Below are 24710 nucleotides of genomic sequence, written 5' to 3'. Positions count from 1 at the left end.
TTCACTGCTGTTGATTTACTATTTTTCATTATGATTTCTTCCCCTAACCCACAAATTATTGAAGCTTTTTAAAATTTGCAAATATATTTTTAAATTTCTAACTTAATTGCAAATAGAGGACATACAATATTAATTCTTTGCAATTTGTGACACTTGATTTATGATGTTCTCTATAGTCCATTCTTGTAATTTTCATTTCAATTCCATATGTGCTTGGAAAGAATATATATTTTCTAATTGTTAGGTGCAATATTCTTTACATGGCCACCAAATCAAGATTATGAATGGTGTTGTTAAGGTCTTCCATATCCTTGATAATTATCATCTACCTGTTCTGTTAATCACTGAGAAAAGTATTAAAATAGACCACCAAAATAGTAGGTTTGGCATTTTCTCTCTAACTTCTTTTAATCTAATTTATTTACTCTTTTTAATAGGCAAACTTAGTCCATTTATATTTATTTTATTAATATATTTGGATTATTTCTAACAATTTATTTTGTTTTCCATTCACCCTACTTTTCTTCCTACCTACTTCCCTTGAAATGAGTGTCTTTCAATCTTTGCCTGAAATATTAACCAAGAAGGTGAAAGATCTCTACACTGAAAACTACAAAACTTTAATGAAAGAAATCGAAGAAGACACAAATAAATGGAAAGGTATCCCATGTTCATGGATTGGAAGAATTAGTATTGTTAAAATGTCCATACTATCTACAGCCATCTTTAGATTCAGGGTAATCCCCATCAAAATTCCAATGGAATTTTTTTTACGGAAGTAGAGAAAACACTGCTAAAATTTGTATGGAACCACAAAAGACCCATGAATATCCGAAACAATCCTGAAAAAGAAGGACAAAGTAGGAGGCATCATACTTCCTGAATTCCATGTGTATTGTAAAGCTATAGTAATTAAAAGTTCTGGCATAAAACAGAAAGGACCAAAGGAAGAGAATTGAAAGCCCATAAATAAACCTATGCATGTATGGTCAGCTAACATTTGAAAAGGAATCCAAGAATACTCAGTGCAGAAAAGACGGTCTCTTCAATAAACGATGCTGGGAAAATTGGAATGTTCACATGTAAAAGAATGAAACTAGACCCATACTGTACACCATTCACAAAAATTAACCGGAAATGGATTAAAGAGGGGAAAACTATATACCAAAATGTTCACTTCAGTGTTGTTTTTTTAATAATGGAAAAATTGAAAGCTACCCAAATTCCTTACATTAAGAAAATGGTTAAGTAGTTTATGGTGTGGTCATTGGAGTGGTTAATAGCATGGAAAAATCTTTTTAAAATATTAAACATTAAAAGATACCAAATTGGAGTTCTTACATATATACATATATATAAATATGTATATATGTATGTTAAGGGGGAAAACTAAGCCTATGCATAGGGAACAAGATTAAGAAATTTATCAAAATGTTAACAGTGTTTATTGTAAGATAGAAGGACTTCAGATTTTTTTTTCCAGTTTTCTGTTTTTCAAATGTCATAAAATTAGGGTGTATAATCTTTATAATGAAAAAAAAAGGTGAGATTAGTTTAACAAATTCCAAAATATAACTTGAGATGTCCTACTAAGTCAAGTATGCTCATCTCAAGCTCTGCTTATCACTTTATACTTTATCTTTTAAAAAATGAAATACTTAGCAACTAATGAACTAAGGATAGATGAGCCAAATATTCTGTGGTTTGACTCCATCTGTGTTTCAGAGTAAAGTTTATTGCCTTTCCAATAAAAGTGTGCCACTGTATTTGTTTATTCCCTTACTTTTGGCTTAAATCTCCAGAAAACTGAAGTAATACTTTAACAAATGTGTAAAATGTGTAATCCCATTTTCCTTCCCAGTGTCATAAGGTTAAATAGCTCACATCTACTGTCCTGCCAAATATGTAATACTGTTTTATATATAATCTTGATTGTTATTATTTGCTCTATTATTTGATTATTTTGTTCTGATTAATACTTCTTTCCCTCATTTAAAGGTTATTCTGGTACAAGTTAACCCAGGGGAAGCATTTACAATAAGAAGAGAAGATGGACAGTTTCAATGCATTACAGGTAAGAATGGTAATTTGTTATCATTTGAGATGACAGAAATTTATAATACATAAAGGTGTATATGTTTATGGTTTCTTCTTTTCTTTCTCACTACCACTACCACACCAGCTCACAAACTCTGAATACCTTATGGTATTGCAGTAGTATCCTAATCAGTCTCTTTTCCCTGGTTTCTTGATTAGTCTTACATTCCCCTTCTCAAAAATCTTCATTGAACCCAGTTCAAGTTCCTTATTAGTCTTTCTAAAAGATTATTTCATGTTTCTAGTGTTGCTTTCCCTTTCCCTTTAATATTGTTTCCCTTTATCTTGCTAAGTTGGCTTATTCATTGTCTTCTTGAACCTGTCTTGTATTTTCTGTACTATTCTTATCTAGAATCCGCCCTTATCTCCACCATCTCTAGCCTATCCAAATCCTACCAATGCTTCAATACCAAGTTCAGATCTTATCTTTAAAAGAATTTTTTTTGTAAAGTCACTAGCCACCCTGCCACACACCACATTTATGACAAACTAAAACGTCTCCAGATATTACCATATGTTCCAGGGGAGGCGTACAGAAGAACCACCACTCTAAAGAGAAGAGCAGTAAAAAGATCACTGACTTTGGCATCAGAGAACCTGGGTTTAAATCCCAACTCTGCTAACTTACTAGCTATATAGAACTTTTGCATGTCATTTAATCTCTATCAGCACATTGCAGTTTATTTGATTTTATAAGGAAGGAAATTCACAAATTATAGTTATAAATTAACTTTTAAAATAGAAGTTACTTGGGGTGCCTGGGTGGCTCAAATGGTTAAGCGTCCAACTCCTGATTTTGGCTCAGGTCATGATCTTATGGTTTGTGAGTTCAAGTACTGCATTCAGGCTCTGTGCTGGCAGTGCAGAGCCTGCTTGAAATTCTCTCTCTCTCTCCATCTCTCTGCTCCTCCCCTGCTTGTGCTCTGTCTCTCAAAATAAAATAAACATTAAAAATAAATAAATAAATAAAAGTTATTTAAAATTCACAGTCTGGTTATCTAACTGTGTTTAGCAGTTTTTGTATTTTAAGTCACACTATAATGGTAATGAGTATCCTCATTTGCAGATGTGTTTGAAAAGATGTTGTATTAGTTAAAATGCTTCCATCATAAACAATATTTATTGAAAACAAGTTGAAGAAATGTACAAATAAACCTAAGACATAGCTCTATTAGAAACTTACATTCTAAGAGTTAGCCAGTATAAAAATAGAATTATTTTTATAAAATCCTAACTGGCAGGTAAAGACTGGCAGGACCCGAATAGCCTATTTAATTTATAATGTGCCTGTAGTATTAATAGTCTTTTTTTTTTTATTTTTTTTAACGTTTATTTATTATTGAGAGACAGAGCATGAACAGGGGTTCATGAAGGGGAGAGAGAGAGAGTGGGAGACACAGAATTGGAAGCAGGCTCCAGGCTCTGAGCTATCAGCACAGAGCCCGACATAGGGCTCAAACTTGCAAACCACAAGATCATGACCTGAGCCTAAGTCAGACACTCAACCAACTGAGCACCCAGGCACCCCAATAGTCTCTTAATAGTAGGAACTGACTACCATGTGAAGATACTTTTATGCAGAGATAAATTTCTTTGCTTCAGTAGAAAAGCGAGACTCCTCTCTGTATGACAGATTATAAGAGTGGACTCTTTGTTTTAAAATTACTGGGCAGAGTTTTTAAAAACACAGGATAGAAAAAGGGGAACCGTAAAGAAGGTAAAAAGCTTTCCCCTTTTCATGTTTTTGTTTTTCAAAATTAAAAGACAGGATGAATGTGGAAGGACTGATAGTGAATGAGGGCTTGGGGTGAAGTTTTTCTAAAGACCATCATGCTCTCGCTCCAAGCAAGAGAAGACAGGACAAGAAAAGACTAAGGACTACTGGGAGCTCATCTTCTCCTTTTCTTCCCCTTTGCTATCACTAGTTTTTATTATGTAACAGACATCTTCCTGTACTAGTTCTAGAGCTAGGTAAAAGGTAAGAGTAGAATTCAGTGTGGAGGCAACAGATAACAAAGAAGAAAGCCTTAAGGGAGAAAAATCATATGCCAGTGAAGCTCAGAGTAAATTAGGATCCTTGGCTCTAAGGCCATCAGGTTAGGAAAACTTTTCTCTTCACAGTCACTAGACCAATAAAAGAAAACCTCTGTAATGAAACCTAAAAAACTGGGATTATTTCCAGTGTAAATTAATAAACATTTGGCTTAATCCCATTTGTGAGGGTGCCTGATCCCATTTATGGGGGCTCCACTCTCATGAGTTCATCACCTCCCAATGACCCTATTTCCTAATACCGTCACATTGGGGTTAGGATTTCAACATATGAATTTTGGGGGGAATATATTTAGTTTTCAGCAGCACTGCATTGATAGGAGTGGCAGAGATGAGCTGCAGTGCCCAAGTGGGGTGTCAGAGCCTAAATTGGGTGAAGAGTTCATCCATATGAGAACAGCCAAGTGCAGACAGTTAGAGCCCAGAGTGAGGAGAGAATTCACACAGCAAAGTGTCGTGATATAGGGACTCAGAGTCTAAGCAGGCTGATGAGCATATCATCAAGAAGGGGTGGCCTGGTGTGGGATGTAAGAATCTCAGCAGGATAAAGAAGTCATCAATACAGTGAAGCAGTCCAGCATAGGGAATCAGTGCCAGAATAAAGTGAGAGTACCTACAGGTGAAGGCAACCTGATGTAGGGAGTCAGAGCTGAGAATGAGGAGGTCATCTGTGTGGAAGGGTAGCCTGACATGTGTTGTCAGAGCCCCAGTAGAGTCAGACCATTCACACGATGGAGGTGGTCCTTAGTAGACAAAGCCCAAGTCACGTAAAAAAGACATCCACACAGAGGACGGTGTGGAGGGCCTCCACAGAGGGATGGCTTGGCATGGGGTGTCCCAGCCCCAGCAGGGTAATGAAAGTGTCCATACATTGGAGGTACTTATCAAGAAGAGTCAGAGCCCAAACAGTGTGAGGGCATTCGTGGGATAGGAGGTGACTTGGTTTGAGGTGTCAGAGCCCAAATGAGGTGAGGAAACTGTCTACATGGGAGGTAGAGGGTAGAATCCAGCAAGGAGAATCAGATCCTGGGTGTAGTGAGGAGGGTATCTCTTTGGCATGGCAGGAGATATCAAACCCCAGGAAGCACCCATCCACACATGGGGGACAGCCTAACATAGGAAATGAGAACCTGAGTGAGGTGAGGAGGGCATCCCCATAGAGGAATAGCCTGGTGTATCAGAGCCCAAGCAGAGGAAAGAAGTAGTCCACATGATGGGCTGAGGGGTAGAATGGCCTAGTGTGGGGAATCAGAGCCCAAATATGGTAAAAAGAGAATATACACAAAAGTGGAGTGGGTAGTCCAGCACAGGTTGTTAGAGCTTGTGCGTGGTGACATGGAGCCAAGGAGCGAAGGACACCTACATAGAGGGTTGTTAGAGGGTGGGGTGGGCTCAGTGTGGGGCATTAGACCCTGAGTAGGATAAGGCCATACGTGCCGGGGGACAGAGTGGAGGGCGGGAGTGGTGGCAGAGATGGAAGATTGATGACACACACAGGGGGACTAATTAAAGAAACAGTTCTGTTAAGAATGATGAGAGACCTGGGTTTCTTACTATCTAAGAAGGAATTTTATGTGTGGAAAGGGAAGAAACTAGAATGAATCCTGCTGGCAGTTGAATCAGAAAAATCAGACATTCCTGATTCTGGGTCTGGGGCAGAGAAAGTACAAGATGAGAATGGAACATATTGTTACCCCAGAAAGAGGGAAGATTGCAAAATGGATGGAGACATGTCAAAAGGATATAGTGACCGACTTGAAGGATGTGTGTGTGTGTGTGTGTATGTATGTATATATATATATATATATATATATATATATATATATATATATATATGTATGTATGTATCAGTGGAGAAGCCTGGAAGGCACCATTTTAATCAAGTGATGAAATTGTATGTCTTCAGTAATGGCAGGAATCAAAGTTGTGTGCTACCTGATAATGATACATTAAGAGGAACATGATGTCTCTTCTGTGATATTTGTGCCACAAATGCATAATCTGAATCTAAACACAAGGAAATAATAGGCAAACCCAAATCAAGAGACATTCTGTAAAATAACCCTTAATCTTCACAGGTGAAGACTGTGAAAGTCCAGGAAAGACTGAGGAACTGTTCAGACTGATAGACTGAAGGGACATGCCAACTAAATACAACATGTGAACCTGAACTAGATGCTTTTGCTAGAAAGCACATTATTAGGACAATTGGTGAATCTTGAATGGGATTTGAAAATTAGATGGTTTATTAGTTTCATAGGGCTGCCATAACAAAGTAACACAAACCGGGTGACTTAAAACAACAGAAGTTTAATGTCCCATAGTTGTAGAGGCTAGAAGTGCAAGATCAAGATGTCAGCAGAATCGATGCTTTCTGAGGGAGAATTCATGCCTCTCTTCTACTTGCTGGTGACGGCCAGCAATCCTTGGGGTTTCTTGGCTTTAAAGGCATCATTTTAATCTGTTTCCATCATCACATGGCATTCTCCCTGTGTCTCTGTGTCTTCACATGGCTGCCTTCTTATAAGGATACCATATTGGATTGGGGTTCCATTCTACTCCAACATGACCTCATCTTAACCAATTTTATTGCAATGACCTCATTCCCAAATAAAACTGCATTCTGAGGTGCTGGTACAGAAGCATATCTTTTTTAGGAAACACAGTTCAATCTGTAACAGATAGTAATGAGGTATCAGTGTTAATTTTCTGGTTTTGATGGTTGTGTTATATCAGAGAATGTCCTTATACGAAATGCATATGAAAGTATTCCATAGGTGGTGGGCCATCATGTCAGCAGTTTCCTTTCAAATGGTCAGGGAAGAAAGTTCTTTGTACCAGCTAGACATGCAATTTTTTTGGCAAAACTTACTGTTTCAAATTTTTTGAGAATGATTAAGAAAATGATACTTTTTTTTCCTTTTTTTTTTTTTTTTTTTTTTTTTTTTTTTAGTGTTTATTTTGGTGGGGAGAGAGAGAGAGAGAGAGAGGTGCACATGCAAGTGGGAGAGGGGCAGAGAGAGAGGGAAAGAGAGAATCCCAAGCAGGCCTGAACCAAAGTCAAGAGTTGGACACTTAACTTGACTGAGCCATCCAGGCGGCCCAAGAAAATGATATTCTGTGTCTCAGAGAATTTATGGGAGGACTAGAGAACCAGACTCAAGGCTAATCTTCAGGAACAATGCCCCAAAACTATACTACAAAACTGGTCTGATTAAGAAGTCCTCATCAGTTCCAAGAGTGCCCTTTCTTCACTAAGAACTCAATATTACTTGCTTGTAGTACAGGTGCCACTTCTGCCACAGGAATCTTGTGCTACCAACCACTGCCTTCTAGGTTATCAGCACCCATAGGACCAGTGTGGTCTTTACCTTGCACCAAGTCAACTCCTTCAACCTACAAAGGGGTTTCAGAGTCTACGCACCAAAACAAATGACAGTATCCACTACTGGATAGACTTATCCAGAAAGGAAGACTTATCCAGAAAGGAAGACTTAACATTATGAATAGAACTTGATTATTTTAAAGAAAATTTTTAAGCTTATTTATTTATTTTTTGAGAGAGAGAGAGAGCGTGTGTGTATGCAAGCAGGGGAGCACTGTCATTGTAGAGCCCAATGCAGGGCTCGATCTCAGGAACCTGTGAGACCATGACCTGAACCAAAACCAAGAGTCAGACGCTTAACTGACTGAGACACCAGATGCCCCAAGTGTCTGACTCTTGGTTTGAGCTCAGGTCACAGTTAATGGGTTCAAGCTCCAACTACCAGAACAGAGCCTGCTTGGGATTCTCTCTCTCTCCCCACCCCCACCCCCACCCCCATCTCTGCCCTTCCCCTGCTTGTGTGCGCTTTCTGTCTCAAGATAAATAAATGAACTTAAAAAAAAAAAAAAAAAAGACACTTAACCGAGTGAGCCACCCAGGTGCCCCTAGGACTTAGATGGGTGTTTTTGGTTTTTTGTTTTGTTTTTTTAGAGAGAGGGTGCAAGTGAGCAAGGGACACAGAGAATCCCATGAGGGGTGGAGGAGTGGCGAGAGTGGGGCTCACCTGAAGTGGGGCTCATGCTTACCTGGAGCAGGGTGCATGCTCACCTGAAGCAGGACATCAGCTCCCCTGATGCAGGCAAGTTCAAAACAGTTGGCATATTACTCTGCTTAGATGGTATCCTTTTAACATATTTTGAAAGAAGTATTGACAAACTGAGATTGAACCCAGGAAGGCAGCCAGGAGAGCATACAGTCAAGAAATTATTCTTATAAAAGACTATAAAAATACTTGAAGGATGTTTAACCTAGAAGAGAGCTGTGACTTGAAGACCTTGTTCTCAGCACTTTTAGAGGGAAAATTTTGACTGACAGATGAGAGTTGCAGGGAAGGAAATTTTGACAGGGAAGAACTGTCCAAAAATTATGGTTCTATAAAAATGGAGTCATTGCTTTGTCACACCTGAGTCACATCATTGTATGTGCTCATGCATTGGGTGGGTGGTATTATGAAAGTAATTCTTACATAGAAAAGAAGTTTGATTGGGTAAACTCCAGTATTTAACTAAAGATTCTTTGATTCCAAAATTACCTCTTAGTTAAACTGAGATCTCTTTAATTTTGGGAATGAGCACACTGACGGGGAGCCTGAAATTTAACAAGTATATCTGTGCCTGGGCATATTTCATAAAGTAGTTGAGCTAGTGAATGGTTATTGCTCAAAGCAGACCTGTGAACAGGATGCCAACTTGTAATGTATTAATAATCCTCATTTCTAATGAAATAAACACTTGAGGGAGAAACTTTCACTAACCTTCTGAAGCTTATAGGGGCAGGAACATTGATGCTGTCTTTATCGTGATACATAAAACATTGAAGTGTTCAAGGATTATTAGCTTCCTTCTGTTTGGTTTCCTTAATGATACAAATTGGCTCTTTTTCATCTCTGATTTTCTGTGCTAAAATAATGGCTTTAACTTTAACTTTAACTTTAGTGGGCATGCTGTCAATATTTATTGAAATTAACTGCTAAAATATTTTTAAGTATATCAGTATACTTGTTTGCCTTGCTAAGTACTATCAACCAAAAATATACTTTTATACTTAGGGGTATTTTAGTGTATCAGAGTCTTCAACATGAGCACCAGTTAAGATTATAAAGTAATGTGGACATGTTAACTTAAATATGTAAAAAGTGAACCAAAGATAATGCCAGGATGTTGATCATTCGACCATCCTGGATTTCTGCTTATTTTCTTACGATTTGATTCCTATGTGTAGAAAAAGTGTCAAGGTGAATTCAAGTTTGTTGAGAAGTATTAACCTTTGCTTTCTCATATCTTAGCTTACTTAGGGAAGCCAATAACATAGCAATCTAAGAATACGTTGATTCTGAGCCCCTTAACCACTAGAGTTAGTGTGACGTCAAGCTCCACCTCCCAAGTCCTGCTGTTTTCCTTTTTCTTCCAAGCGACTGTGTGCAACTTCTCAGCAGTTACTGATGTTTTCTCACCATTGTTGCTGCTGATGTTGCTTTCCATTCTACATGGGAAACCCCAGTAGGGGATTATTTGACTCTTGTTTCTTCTGCTGTCACCTCATTTAAGAAGTGACTAATACTGTTGCTCCTGCTGCAGTTATTATTGACACTTCCGTTCCCTTTTTTGTTCTCTTCACTGTTGCTTCTGTTCATCACTGCTTTTCTATTCTCACCTTGTCTTCTCATGCCCCTCATCCTGACTCTTCCTGCCATTAGAGGGGTTTTTGAAGTTAAGAGGTTTGTCCCAACTAGTAGGTACTACTTTGTTCTTCTCTGTGTGCTCTGGGATCATGGTGAGTATAACCAAATATCTGCCTTCCTTACAGTTAGTCTGCTCTTTCATATTTTTGATCTCCTTTGCAGAGCATTTTTTAGCAAGTTCTCCTGAACTGAGCCAGATGACTTTTGAGGTCCTTAATAAATACAGTATTTATTAAATACTGATAAGCCCTGTATTCCATTAATCCCAACTCTGTTACCTAAGAGTGAGTTCTCTGCCCTCCAAAAGTTGGAATTCCTGGACTTGTTCTTCTCTGTGTTCTTGTCAGAATCCCTTATGCCCATCAGATCTAATCAAAGCCCTTTTCTCTCAGAATGTCTTTGTCAGGGAAGGAAGAGGAAGATGGAGTTCTCATGCAAGTGGAACTCCTAGTTGATCTGCTGTGATATCCTGGAATCCCCAAGACATGTATACAAACTATGCCTCAGCCCCCTTGACTCTTGTTAGATATGTCAGGGTTTGATATTAAAAGTACCTCTGAAATTTATTAGAAGTTAAATGTCTATTGTTTTATATATCATTGTACAGTTACTATAACTAGCAGCATGAAATAACTGTACCTATAACTTTTCTTCCTAAATTCACAATAGAACTTCAAAGAAATAATAAGGTATGTGAACGAATTAATGGTTCATTGTTACAGGTACAGGTCTGAGAGTAAGTCCACCTGGGTTCTAGGACCAATGGGCACAATTCTAGGAAAACAGATTTAGCTCAGTATGAGAAAGATCTTTGTAGTAAACAGAACTGCCCAGAAGGCTCAGGAGTGATCAGTTTCCATCCATCTTTGTAGGTGGTAATACATATGCTGGCTCTTCACGTGATGGGGCTATTAGAGAGGAGGTTTAATTTCTTTTGAGTGGATGGTTGGAGTTGATGCCCTTTAAGGTTCTTCATGAGTCTAAAATTTTAAGATTCTGTAGCTTTGGGTAGACTACTTAAATTCTGGTCATTATTTTGCACGTATGTGAAATAAGGGTGGGCAAGTGCAAATTTGATTAAGTTTCCACTGTTCAAGTTTTTAGGCATATGTAACTATGCCAGTATCTTATGCTGTATCTTAAATATATTTGAATAATAGGGAGATCAATATTCTATGAGTTTTTTTATAAGACCACTGATTTTCTTTGGCCTCCTGACTTTCTATCACTACAAATCTGACTGAATTTAACCAAGTTCTTTAGGTTCTACAGAAACTATAAATAACTCAAGTAGAAACCATGTGTAGTAGATTCTTATTCCTATATAAGTAGGCATTATTTTACAATTTAGCAAACTAAACCATGGAAAAGTTAGGTCCTTTATATATTACTTATAAAATCCTAACCACCCTTAGAAAATAAAGCATTTTATTTTCAAAGGCAACTATTTTCATACTGGTAGAAAGTAACATTACTTTATTAAAGACTTTACCACTTACAATTCCTCTCCCAAGATAAAAACAGCAGTTCTAGTAGAGAGTCTTAAAATACTAGTTTTGAAACATTAATGAGTCTTGTTTGTAAAAATGAATCATAGCAGATCATCCATTCATAAATCCAGCCCATTTTAGGTTAAGTGAATGACTATGACTCATCCTAAGTACATTGTGTAATAGTCCCAGGTTGTCCCTAAAAGCTATTAAGTGCTACTTTTTGAGAGAAACCATATTATATATGACTTAGTGAAGAGAAAATTGCAACATTGATGCCAAAAAGGAAAATATAGGCAAATTCAGTTGTCCTCAGTTCTTTATGTTCCTGATGAATAAAATATCACTGTTAAAGTTATTCTTCTGGAAATAGAAAATCTAAACCAGTTTAGTAAGTTCTTTTAAAATAAGTGACAAAAATCTTGATTAAAAAAATTCTAATGAATAATGGCAAAAGGAAATTAAGACCCAGAAATACAGATATGTGCAATAGCTTGTATTAACTTCTCAATAAGTATTTATAAGCCTGTTGCATTCTGATACTTTTTATATTGGTTAGTGACTAAAATGAGCCTTTTGGGATCTATGCCTTCTCTGAGCTGGCCTCACAAAATGATGTTTTATTAAATAGACAAATATGAATATAAAATGTTTATTTTGGGTACAATTCTCTCTCCCCTTCAAGTGACCCTGTTTTCCCTTTTAGGAAAGAAGCCACTTATTAAAGGTAGATTACAAGGTGGGAAATGAAGAAGATAAGAACAGATTGACTTATAATGGAAAGTATGGGAAGATTAGACAATTTTAAAGGAAAGAATGAAAAATGAATATAGCTACTTTAATTAATTAGAGTCAGAAGTAGAAGAAGAGCTAAAAGATCTTTAAGCAGATTTTTAACTCTTAAGAACTACATATGTAAAACAGTGTCTGTTTAGTTTGATTTTTAAAGCTGCCTTTTGAATATATAATTCTAAATGCTTGTAAAAAAATGTATGTCTAAGTTAAAGAAAATGGTAACATGCTTTCATGAGGGAGAGGTTGCTATGGTTTTTAAAAATTAATGACTATGTGGTCAGTTATTTTTGTTTAAAAGTAGTTATATTTAGGAAATAGAAAAATAGAAATAATACACTTTCTATAGAAGAAATTTTGCTATCTGTTCCTAATTTCTCAGATATTTGCTTCTCCCTAGATTATTATGATTGGATTTTTATTAGGATCAAATATCCATTGGTCTTTGATTAAAATTAGCATCATTATTTGTTTGCTTAGGTTAAGATTAGCCCAATAAACATACTGTCTTTACTGAACATTTTTAGCCTTTTATATATGAAACAACTGAGGAAATGTGCAGTTATAATGAAGTCTATTCCTGGCACTGTGTTGGCACTCAGTAAATATTTAATTGAATAAATGATCTCAGTAGATAATTATGTACAACATATAGGTTATCTCTTATTTTTTTGTACTACCTGTGTTTTCCCCTGAGATACTTGTTTAAAATCCCATTTCATCATGAAATGACTTGGAAACTGAGGCCAAAGGGATTGTTTGGGGGCTATATTGATTTTATTTAGCTTTGTATATCACAGCTTGACTCAGAATTCTCCTAGCATGGGAAAATAATCAACAATAGGTAGTAACCACGGTGATTGTATAATACTAGTACTGCTAGAGAATTACTGCTACACTTTTGTGAAGGTCACTAGTAACCTCTCTATTGAGTGGTCTTGGTTCTCATCATACTTAACCTCTCTAGCAGGATTTCACACTGTATTATTTATTCCCCCCTTGGAACATTATTCTCTTGACTTTTCCTTTTATAGTTTACATATTCTCCTGGTTTTTCTCCTATCTCCCTGGCAACCCATCTTCAGTCTTTTTGTTTTGTTGTGTTTATTTTTGAGAGAGAGAGAGAGAGTGGGAGAGGAGCAGAGAGAGGGGGACAGAGGATCTGAAGTGGGCTCTGAGCTGACAGCAGTGAGTCTGATGTGGGGCTCGAACTCATGAGCCGCAAGATCACGACCTGAACCAAAGTCAGACGCTCAGCCAGCTGAGCCACCCAGGTGCCCCCTCCTCAATCTTTTTTGATGTATATTAAGATAGGAGTTCAAAAATATGTAGCATATAAGTAAAATAAGCCAGTCACAAAAAGACAAATACTTAAGATTCCTCTTAGATTCATAGAGGCTGAAAGTAGAATGGTGATTGCTAGGGGGGCAAGGGAGAGAGATGAGGAATTACTGTTTAATGGGTACCGAGTTTCAGTTTTAAAGATAACAAAGGTCTGGAGATGGATGATAGTAATTTTTTTGATGGTGATAATTATTGTACAATAGTCTTCTTAATGCCCTAAGTTGTACACTTGAAAATAGTTAAAATGGTTAATTTTATCCATATTTTAGCCACAAATTTCAAAAATAAATTTTAAAAACTTTCATTTTTACCAAAAAAAAAAAAAAAAAAAAAAGTATGTAAGATACCTGAAGCCAGAATTTAAATGATGTGGTAGAGGGACGCCTGGGTGGCTCAGTCGATTAAGCGTCTGACTTCGGCTCAGGTCATGATCTCACGGTTTGTGGGTTCGAGCCCCGCGTCAGGCTGTGTACTGACAGCTCAGAGCCTGGAGCCTGCTTCGGATTCTGTGTCTCCCTCTCTCTCTTCCCCACCTCTACTCTCACTTTGTCTCACTCTATCTCTTAAAAATAAATAAATGTAAAATAAAAAAATTTAAAAGATGTGGTAGATAGAATTGTAAGATAGCCCTCAAGGTCATTGCCCCCTATTGTACACACCTGGGACCATGAATATGATGAATTTTACTTCCATAATTAGGTTATATTATACAGTGCAGCTGACTTAAGAGAGATGATCTGGGGTGAACCTCAACTAATCAGGTCAACCTTTAAAAAAGGGACTGGACTCTTCTAGAAGTAAGAGATTCAGGAAAGGACCATGTGGCAAAGAATGTGGCCTCTAGCTGAGAGTGGCTTCCAGAAAGCCAATGGCAAGCAATGAAATGAGGGTCTTGGTCCTACAACCGTAAGAATCTGAATTCTTCCACAACCCCCATATGAGAACACACCCTAACCAACACTTTGATTTTCACCTTATGTACCTTGAACAGGGAACTTAGTCATACTGTGCCCAGACTTCTGAACTACAGAACTGTGAACTAATAAATGGATGTTTTTAAAACCACTAAGTTTTAAAAGTTTTTAAAACCACTAAGTCTGCCATCCCTAGGATATTGTGCTCATCTGCATGAACCAAGCTGGCTCACCACCATGTCTGTGTCCCAGACTAAATGCAAAAGGGGAAGAGAAAAAGAGATTTAAGATACACCCTCTTCTTTAAAGACATACCCTGGAGATTATGCAGATCACTTCTCACATTCTAATTGACCATAGCTTAGTTGCAAACAATTTTGGAAAGTTATGAATAAACCACTTTGTACTCTGTACTCTGTACCACAGAGTACAGAATAATAATGAATCTTGAAAGATGCTCTAAAAGTAAGTACAGTGTTTACCTGTGGGGTGGTAGTGCATGAAGTGGGGAACAAGGATAGAATAAAGATTTTCTCTCTATACTTTTTTACATTTTTCATTTTTGAATCTTGTAAATGTACTTCCTGTTAAAAATGGCATTTTATTCCGGGGCACCTGGGTGGCTCAGTTGATTAAGCACCTGACTTCAGCTCAAGTCATGATCTCGTGGTTCATGAGTTCAAGCCCCGTGTTGGGCTCTGTGCTGACAGCTCAGACCCTGGAGCCTGCTTCAGATTCTGTGACTCCCTCTCTCTCTGCCACTCCCCTGCTCACTCTCTCTCTCTCTCTGTCTCTCAAAAAATAAATGTTAAAAAAAATTTTAATAAAAAAATAAAAATAGCATTTTAAGTAAATAAAACAAGTGCTGTAAGTAAGAAACGTCCACCTCCCTTCTTCCCCCCCCCCCACCTTTTTTTTCCCTTCTTTCTCTTTACCCAAAAAATATTTATTTACCTTTCCCCAGCAACTTTTCACTTGTCCCTTTGGAATTTTCTCTCTAGTCTTATACTTTGTCCACCAGCAGAATTGGATTTTTGAGCTTTTTAGTCAGTGATCTTGGCCCAAAGGAAGCCATGTCAGATATGTTTGTCAGATAAATGTATATAGATATATACATAGGATTAGGTTACATTAGATATTTTTAAATGTTTGATACATTCAGATATATTCTACAGTAATTAATAATAAAAGGTCATTCCACTTGTTATTGCATGTGCACAGTATTTTAACTACATTTTAGGCCATATCAGTTTTCATTGGTGACTGTTTATAGCAGAACCATACTATCATTCATAAAGTTGAGAGAGTAGTCAGTACATTCTGGACTTGAAATACCCTTCTGGACAATTCACTTGCAAATAAGTTAAGAACTTATATCTATATGAAGCAATTACTTCTTCTTTTTTTTTTTTTTTTTTTAATTTTTTTTTCAACGTTTATTTATTTTTGGGACAGAGAGAGACAGAGCATGAACGGGGGAGGGGCAGAGAGAGAGGGAGACACAGAATCGGAAACAGGCTCCAGGCTCTGAGCCATCATCCCAGAGCCCGACGCGGGGCTCAAACTCACAGACCGCGAGATCGTGACCTGGCTGAAGTCGGACGCTTAACCGACTACGCCACCCAGGCGCCCCACTTCTTCTTAAGTGATATAGAGATAATGTGATTCGATCAAATCTGCCTAACTGGATGTATAAATTGGGGAAATTTCCACAAATAGCCACGTTAGAGAGCTATACTTTTCTAACCAGATTTGATTAAAACTTGTCACAAAAATCCATTTAGCCATGTATTACACCTGAGTAGTTTTATGGCCTTTTAAAAACACTAGTCCCACATTGATTAGGACCCAAATCTATTTACAGAAAAGTCTGTGTCACTTTTGCTTATTTATTTTACAACTCTAGGGATTGGCCTTCTTAAAACACTACTTTTTTTTTTTTTTTATCACTGTGCTAAAAACCAGAAAAACCTTGCCTTCTCCCATTTTGTATAGTATGGAACCCTGAGCCTAATCTTCTAGGCACTCCATCCCTGATTCCAATCTTTCTTTCCAGCTTTACTTCAGAAATCTTCCAGTCCAAATATTGCAAGATTTGTAGGTCCCCTAATCTCTACATATTTCTTGCCAATACCCCCTTCATACCTTTGTTCACGTTGCATCGTCTTAGAAAAATCACACAGGAGTGTGCACACACATTTCTACCTGCTCATCTTTTGGGCAAGAAATCTTCATCAGTTGGTTTTAAGATATTTTTACTGAAGATGATGTTATTAGATTTAATAACTCTAGACATAAAAGTGTATGCTTTAAACTTTAACCTAGCACAGAGTGTTCTTGTAAAATACCTTTCCTATCAACTGAAAAGCAGAAAGCCCTTTTCCGAGTCATTTTACTGAAAATGTTTACAAAATAAACACTTATAGTCAACCTTGGTAAACAGAGTATACAGAAAACAATTCAGAATCATTATAAACATTAATACTGGTCATATGTACTGTTGTTATTTAGAAAATTGAGTTGATAAATTGCTTAGTCTAGATTGAAGTATAGCCTAGAGGGTTTTTTTTTAATTCATTCTTTCATTTAGCAAATTATGAACTTATTATGTACAGTCACCATTGCAAAACTGAAGACATAGTGATGTATAAAATAGACATTATCCTTGCCCATCATGAAGTTTATAGTTTCCTAGGGAAGACAAACAGTTAAGGAATTCATTAGAGTGAGAGAAGTGCTATGATGGAAAAGAACAGGAAGGGTGCTCACAGTAGGATCATCCAAACAAGTTTTGGGGTTAGGACACTCAAAGGATGAGTTCTATTCTCTACTTTTTACCTCTTCAAATAGAACATTAAAAATTCTTATTAATTAGTGGTTTTATTTAATTAGAACTTGAATCTTGAAAGACATTAAGGATATAAACAGAATTAGCTTTCTTTTGTAATTAGGAAAACTATGACTTTAATGAATATATATGCATCAAAAAAATTGGGGGCACATTTCCTTCCAGTGCCTGTCCCTGTATGGTAGGATTACCATAGGTAGGAGTTTCTTTCTTCTTTACGTTTTCTATATAATGTGATCATTTTGGTTATCAATTATAATATTGATTACAATATTAATTGCTTAAATAACAGATATGAAGTTTTAGCCCCTTTTAAATTATTTAGTCCAACTTTCATTTTTAAAAATGTATAGATTATTTTCTTTAAAGCTGAGGCCTTGTAAGGCTCATTAAGGAAAATGGTGAACCATATAATGTATTTTGGTACAAATAAGTGGATGTTTTAACTATTAAAAACTAAAAAATGGGACATACTAAGCTTATTAAGTACATAATAATAGTCTGATGATTTTTGAAAATTAAGGGGGTGGAAGAAAAGAAATGTATAAATTTGATACCATAGTATAGAACTGATTTAAAGAATTCTGACAGGGGCGCCTGGGTGGCGCAGTCGGTTAAGCGTCCGACTTCAGCCAGGTCACGATCTCGCGGTTGGTGAGTTCGAGCCCCGCGTCAGGCTCTGGGCTGATGGCTCAGAGCCTGGAGCCTGTTTCCGATTCTGTGTCTCCCTCTCTCTCTGCCCCTCCCCTGTTCATGCTCTGTCTCTCTCTGTCCCAAAAATAAATAAACGTTGAAAAAAAAATTAAAAAAATAAAAAATAAAAAAATAAAAAAGAATTCTGACACACAAGGGGACATATAAGAAACCCAGGGCAAAAAAAACCTTTAGATGTTGAGGATTTTGTCCAACGCCAAAAAAGTTATCTGTATAAGCCAGACTATATTTATGGAAGAAGATATATTTGTTTGGATCCTCTCTTTTTAGCTAAACCATTCTGTGAAGAGATGCTAAAGAAAGAAACCAGTATTACTGCAGACCTATTTTGTGTTCTACATACATTTGCCTAACCCTATGAAAGAATGTCTTAGAAAAATTACCTTCCTTATTAAATGAAAACCAGACTCTCTAAGTTCAGTAGAAAGATCTGGTGAGAAGGGCAACAATTACAAATACATAGATTTACCTTAGTTTAACCTTGTAGTAACTAAAACCACAATTTTGGACTCAAAGAAGTGTTAATTAAACATTCTAACTCAGGTATAAACCTTTCTATTTTTTCCCCAAAGTATATAGCTATGATAAGGCAAGCCTAGGTTGTTCAGAGAACATTTATATAAAGTTATAGAGATTACCATGAATTTACATAATCTGATTCACATACCCTTATACCATCTGCAGAAATTGTCCCAGGAAACAGAAAAGATCTTTCCTGGTTCCTTTTGTTATGTGACAACATGTTGAATGTAATTTTTACTACTTACCTAGAAATAGAGGAAAATATCATTCTCTTCTTCCAACTTATCTAGGACTCATCTCACAATTCTCATTTCCTCTATCATAGCAACCAACATAGTTTCATTTCTTAGACCCTTTTTATGTCTATAGAAGTATGGCTTGTGTCTTGTGACTATGGTATTATATTAAGGCACATATAGAAATGTCACCAGTAACCATAAGAGTCATACAATAACATAGTAATTGTGGTGGTAAACAGTTTTCTTGCAGTTGTGTATTAATTGCTCTAAAGCTCCAGTGGTTGAATAACTCTTGGCCAGAGTCATAATTTAAACATAGAATTCTGATCCCAAAATCTATGCACTAACATTATTTGAAAATGTTGATTCATTTTTAGAGATTTTAATTAAATCCTTTTATTTTCTGTGGATCAACAAAGTCCTCTGTCTTTAACATCCCCTTGTGTTTTATTTTATCATATAATCTTTCACCATTTTTGGAAAATCCTTTTATCATTACAATGAAAGATCTTCATTTCAATATTGTAACATTCTTTAAAATCTTAATATGTTGGAATTCCTTACCCTTTTGTACTCAGTCTCCCATACTCAGGCACTCGCCAGAACACAAAACAGAATAACTAAAAGCATGCTCTTTTCCCGGAAAGACAATTTGCCATAAATCTTTTGTGCTGTCCTGAAGGAAAGCTCAATTCTTGACAGCCATTTGAGAAACCTAGACCCTGCCTCACAGCCTACTACGGGAAACAGGCAAGTAATCCACAGTTAAAATGCAGTAGAATATATATTATGATGGAGTTCGGTATGCCCAAATACTGTGGGAGGCCAGAGAAGGAATACCTAACACAGCTTGGAATACCTAACAATAGCTGTTGAGTGCTTCCAGGAAAAGTTGATACTCAAATAAACAGATGTTTAGCCATAAGGGGAAAAAAAAGAGAAATATCTTAGAGGCGGAAGGAATCACCTGTGCAAAGGCATACTGCACGGACATTAGAGGAGACTGAAAAGGTATGATTAATTAGATAGATTGGAGAACATTGTACATGGAGAGGTATCTGAAAAGGAGACTAAAAAGGAAAACAGGCTATGTAACAAATCCCTTCATATGTAACTCCAAAAATTTTGGATTTTATCCCGAAGGGAACGGGGAGCCACTGAGGGTTTTAAACAGGAAAATAACCAAAAGAGTAGTAATAATGATGAAATATGGGGAGCTCAGTGTGGGGGGTAAGAAGAGACTAGGCTGATTTATAATTTTCAGTCAGTTGAGCAGAAAGATAAAGGAGGAGAGCACCTTTTACTATGCTAAATAATGTAGAAGGAAAAAAGGATTGGTTTGGGTAAAAAGATGGAAACGATGAGCATGGTAGGCTCAAAGTACCTTTTGGTTTTATAGATCTTGCTCATAAGAAAGGCTTGGAGTGTGTACTAGTCAGGATTATCCAGAGAAACAGATCCAATAGGATATACATAGATATGTATCAGAAGAGAGTTATTTTAGCAATTAGTTTACATGATTTTAAAGGCCAGGAAGTTTCATGATCTGCCTTCTGCAAGTTGGAGAACCGGAAAAGTTAGTGATAAAATTCAGTCCAAATCCAAAGGCCTAAGAATCAGTGGGCTGATGGTAGGCCTGAGAACCAGGATTACTGATGTTCAGGGGCAGCAGAGAGAGTGAATTTGTTCTTCCTCCACTTTCTTGTTCTTTTCCGGCCTTCAGTAGATTGGATGCTGCCCACCCACACTGGGAAGGGCCATCTGCTTTTCTCAGTTCACCAATTGATGCTAATCTCTCTTGGAAACACCCTCATAGACACACCCAGGATTAATGTTTTACCAGCTATCTGGGCATCTCTTAGTTCAGTCCAGTTGACACATAAAATTAACCATCACAGAATAGAAATTGTGAATTTGTCAATATGTAATTTGAAGCAATGAGTTTGAATGTGTTCTTCAAGAAAAGTATGCAAAGTGGGGGCACCTGGGTGTCTTGGTTAAGTGTCCAACTTCTGCTCAGGTCATGATCTCACAGTTTGTGAGTTCGAGCTCCACGGTTTGTGAGTTCGAGCTTCAGTTTGTGAGTTCGAGCTCTGTGTCGTGCTCTGTGCTGACAGCTCAGAGCCTGGAGCCTGCTTCAGATTCTGTGACTCCCTCTCTCTGCCCCTCCCCCACTTGCACTCTTTTTCTCTCTCTCTCTCTCAAAAATAAACAAACATTAAAAAAAAAATTTTTTTAAGTAAAGTATGCAAAGTAAGGAGAAAAAGGAGATTGAAATTGGAAGCATGAGAGACCTGTAACATTTATGGAATTGGTAAAAAAGAATGAATAAGGTAACATACAAAGAAACATACTACAGGTCTCTTCTATCTATTCCCTTCAAGGTTAGAGCAGTATAACAGGTACTGTAAGATTGTTAGTAAGTATTATAGGAGGTAAAAAAAAAAAGCCAGTACATTTGAGTTGTTTAAGAAAATAAAATTGATTTGCTGTAGACCTTACGAACACCTTTAACAGGCCATTCATCATCAATTTTCTTTTTTTTCAACGTTTATTTATTTTTGGGACAGAGAGAGACAGAGCATGAACAGGGGAGGGGCAGAGAGAGAGGGAGACACAGAATCGGAAGCAGGCTCCAGGCTCTGAGCCATCAGCCCAGGGCCCGACGCGGGGCTCGAACTCATGGACCGCGAGATCGTGACCTGGCTGAAGTCAGACGCTTAACCGACTGCGCCACCCAGGCGCCCCCATCATCAATTTTCAAGATGTGTTTGTCATTTGTAGCATCTTCTAAACTCTTTTGACAATAGAATTCTTTTTTAGAAGTACCTTATGGGGGCGCCTGGGTGGCTCAGTCAATTGAGCTTCTGACTTGATTTTGACTCAGGTCATGGTCTTGGGATTGTGGCATTGACCCCTGTATCCTACTCCACTCTGAGCATGGAGCCTGCTTGAGATTCTCTCTCTCTCTCCCCCAGTGCCTCCTCCCCCGCTTGCACTTTATTTCTCTAAAATGAAAAAAAATAAGGGCACCTGGATGCCTCAGTAAGTTAAGCATCCAACTCCTGATTTTGGTTCAGGTCATGTGATCTCACTGGTCCTGGGATTGAGCCTGTGTTGGGCTCTGTGCTGACGGCGGGGAGCCTGCTTGGGATTCTCTCTCTCTTTCGCTACCCCTCCCCTACTCGTTCTCTTGCTTTCTCTCAAAAATAAACAAACATTAAAAAAATAAACAAATTTTAAAAATTAAAAAAAAATAAGTACCTTATGAAACCAGATTTTGTAGAATCACATTTCAGAAACCCTCTCTTTGAGCAAACTCTAAGCTTCGGCTTTCAACTTCTAATGTTTGGATACTCATCTCCAGTGCCACCCTAACCCACTCTCTTGGGAGGGGAGGGAAACAACATAAAGAGAGGTAAAAGACAAAGAAATAGAAATATTTGCAGCCTATCAAAAAGAGCTAACTTCTTAAATGTATAAGGAGCCCTTGAAAATCCAGTAGAGAAATAGGCAAAGGCTAGGAGCAGACTGATCACAGAAAAGGAAAAATAAATAGTTCTTTCTTAAAAGTTTAATACGGATATTCAACCTTACTCATAAGAAAATGCAAAATAAACTATATCGAGATGCTGTCTTCACCTTTCAGATTGGCAAATATCAAAAAGTGTGGTAACTACTGGGAAGGGTGTGTTAATGAGAAATACATTAGTATAAACTGATATCTGGTAATGTCAAAAATGTAAATTTCTCTGAAGCAATTCCACTTCTAATAATTTATCCTACAGAAACACTTACACATTTATGAAATGATGTTTGTACAGAGATGTTCATTGCAGCATTGTTTGTAATAGTAAAAGGTTGAAAATAACTTGAATGTCTATCAGTAGGGGAGTAAATAAATTATGATACATTGTAACAGTGAAATACTGTGCAGCTATTAACTGAAGCAGCCCTACATGTACCATTTGGAAAGATCTCTAAGCTCTATCATTAGGTGCAGAACAGTGTGTATAGTATATTATCATTTGTATTTTTAAAAGAATATACATATAATTGCTTTTACATGCATAGAATATCTCTGAAAAGCTTTACAAGAAGCAAAGAATGGTTGCTTTGGGAGACAAACTGTATGGTTGGGGGACAAGGTTGAAAAGGAATCTCAAACTTGCAATCTAAATATTCCCAAAGTGTTTTATGGCCACAAGCAAAGAGCCTGGGAAGAGCCATGCCTCCTCCCTTTCTCACCTTAATCTCATCATAAATGATCTACTCTGTATTTCCCAGTCTGGTAATGTTTGAAGAGAATGAAAGGGATATGAAGCCTCTATCTGTGTCTTTCCTTTTGTGGGAGTTTTTTCTTCCCTTCATAGTCTTTAGCAAGCCATCAACACAGTGAGTTTTTAATCTCCTTTTTTCCATTTAAGATCATGTTAGCTGGTAAGGACTTGCCCTGAGAAGGATGGGATGAGGGGGATATAATAGTGGCCAACGGCAAATGATCAAAATACATAAATCATGACAGAAGAATAAGAGCTTATAGTCCAGTCTTCTCCTGATGAAAGTTCATGTGTAGTGGAAAAGTATAACAATGTTTTCAATTGTGAAATAGCATTTGGTTCCTACTGTGAAAAATCTAGATTTAAAGATTACCCTTCAAAAAGAACCAGAAACACAACTATCTCAGTAATTTTTATGTCTTCCAAATGTTTCTTTCAGATGATTTCTAGTTTTAAAACAACAACAACCACCACCACCTTAGAATGAAGGAGAGCCCTTACTTTTCCTCTCTTTTTTTAAAAACAATTTCTCATAGGAAATAACCTGAAAGTAAATGCCTGAGAGCATGGGAAAGGATCCTTGGCATATTTTCAAGTTAGTCTGATTATGTCAGATTAATGATGATAGAACAAAAAGGTTGTTAAATTTACCGTCAGCTCTCATCTCCCGTCAACTTTCCAGTTCTCCTGGGAAGTGATAGTCTTTGAGGAAAAAGAATGTTAATGTTTAAGTGTAGACACCTAATTTCTTCTCAGAAGACCCTACAAGGAGAATGTGAACATTCTGTGGCAAGCCTCCAGAGATAGGTTCTGTTCCTGTTAGGGAAGCGAAGATCTCTAATTCTAAGAGGGTTAATTCAGGGGGAAGATATTTTGAAAACTTCTATATAGTTACTCGTGGTAAACCATATTCTCCAATCCATCTGTAACAATAAAAAAAAAATCAATATTTTCATGTCAATAAAACTAAAAATAGGGAAAGCCCAAAGAAGAAAATGGTAGTGGAAAAAAGACTCTGAGGTAGCTATGAATTGTGAGGCCATGGAATGTATTGCTCCAAATCTCAATGTAAATGTTATTTGTCAGGCACAGCATTTTATATAAAAAAATAAATGTGGCATATTCTTCAAAAGATCTGTCTACGGTGTGGCTACAGAAGCCATTTTCCAGATAACGCAGTGGCTGGTAGAACCTTAAGACAGGTTTTAAAAGATCTAGACCTTAAAGCACAGAAGATGTAAGGAAATTTAAAGATAAATATATAGAGTGGGTTATGTGGGAAATCTGTAATTAAAATTATAAAGCTCAGCTATTATGTAAAAAGAATATCATAACCCTTTTTAACATTAGCAGTAGTGATTTAATGCAGTCTGTGCATGTTGAATGACTGGTCTGCCCTGTTATGTAGGCACTTTTTTTTCAACCTCTGTGGCCTTAATGTTTGATCCTGACAGGATTTGCGTCACTGATCCATATCACTGCCAGTGTGATGTCAGCATGTGGGTGTGCAGTTACTGAGAGATAGTTAATCTAATGTGCTGCAGTAAAATCTCAAGCACTATTTCCTACTAGAATAACAAAGAATGATTCATCATTGTTCACATTAGACCGATACTAAAAATAGTAGTGTTCACAACCTGCTGCATCCATGCATGTTAATATCACAGCCTTTGTCGCTTTCTAAACAAGAAC

The 24710-nt window shown here is 37.1% G+C and overlaps 1 protein-coding gene across 4 annotated transcripts in view; it reads left to right on the top strand.

Annotated features, from left to right (window-relative positions):
• Positions 1 to 24710, top strand: part of FNDC3A (fibronectin type III domain containing 3A) — a 146628-nt gene that overhangs the window by 41401 nt on the left and 80517 nt on the right. For all 4 annotated transcript variants that reach the window (XM_047854623.1, XM_047854636.1, XM_047854628.1 and 1 more), the window contains one exon: positions 1999 to 2074. In XM_047854623.1, coding sequence (XP_047710579.1) covers positions 1999 to 2074 — 76 coding nt within the window. The remainder of the gene's footprint in view (positions 1 to 1998; positions 2075 to 24710) is intronic.

This window comes from Prionailurus viverrinus, chromosome A1 (assembly GCF_022837055.1).
Source record: "Prionailurus viverrinus isolate Anna chromosome A1, UM_Priviv_1.0, whole genome shotgun sequence".
In the NCBI taxonomy this organism is placed as follows: Eukaryota; Metazoa; Chordata; class Mammalia; order Carnivora; family Felidae; genus Prionailurus; species Prionailurus viverrinus.
This window is presented reverse-complemented; position numbering and strand designations above follow the sequence as displayed.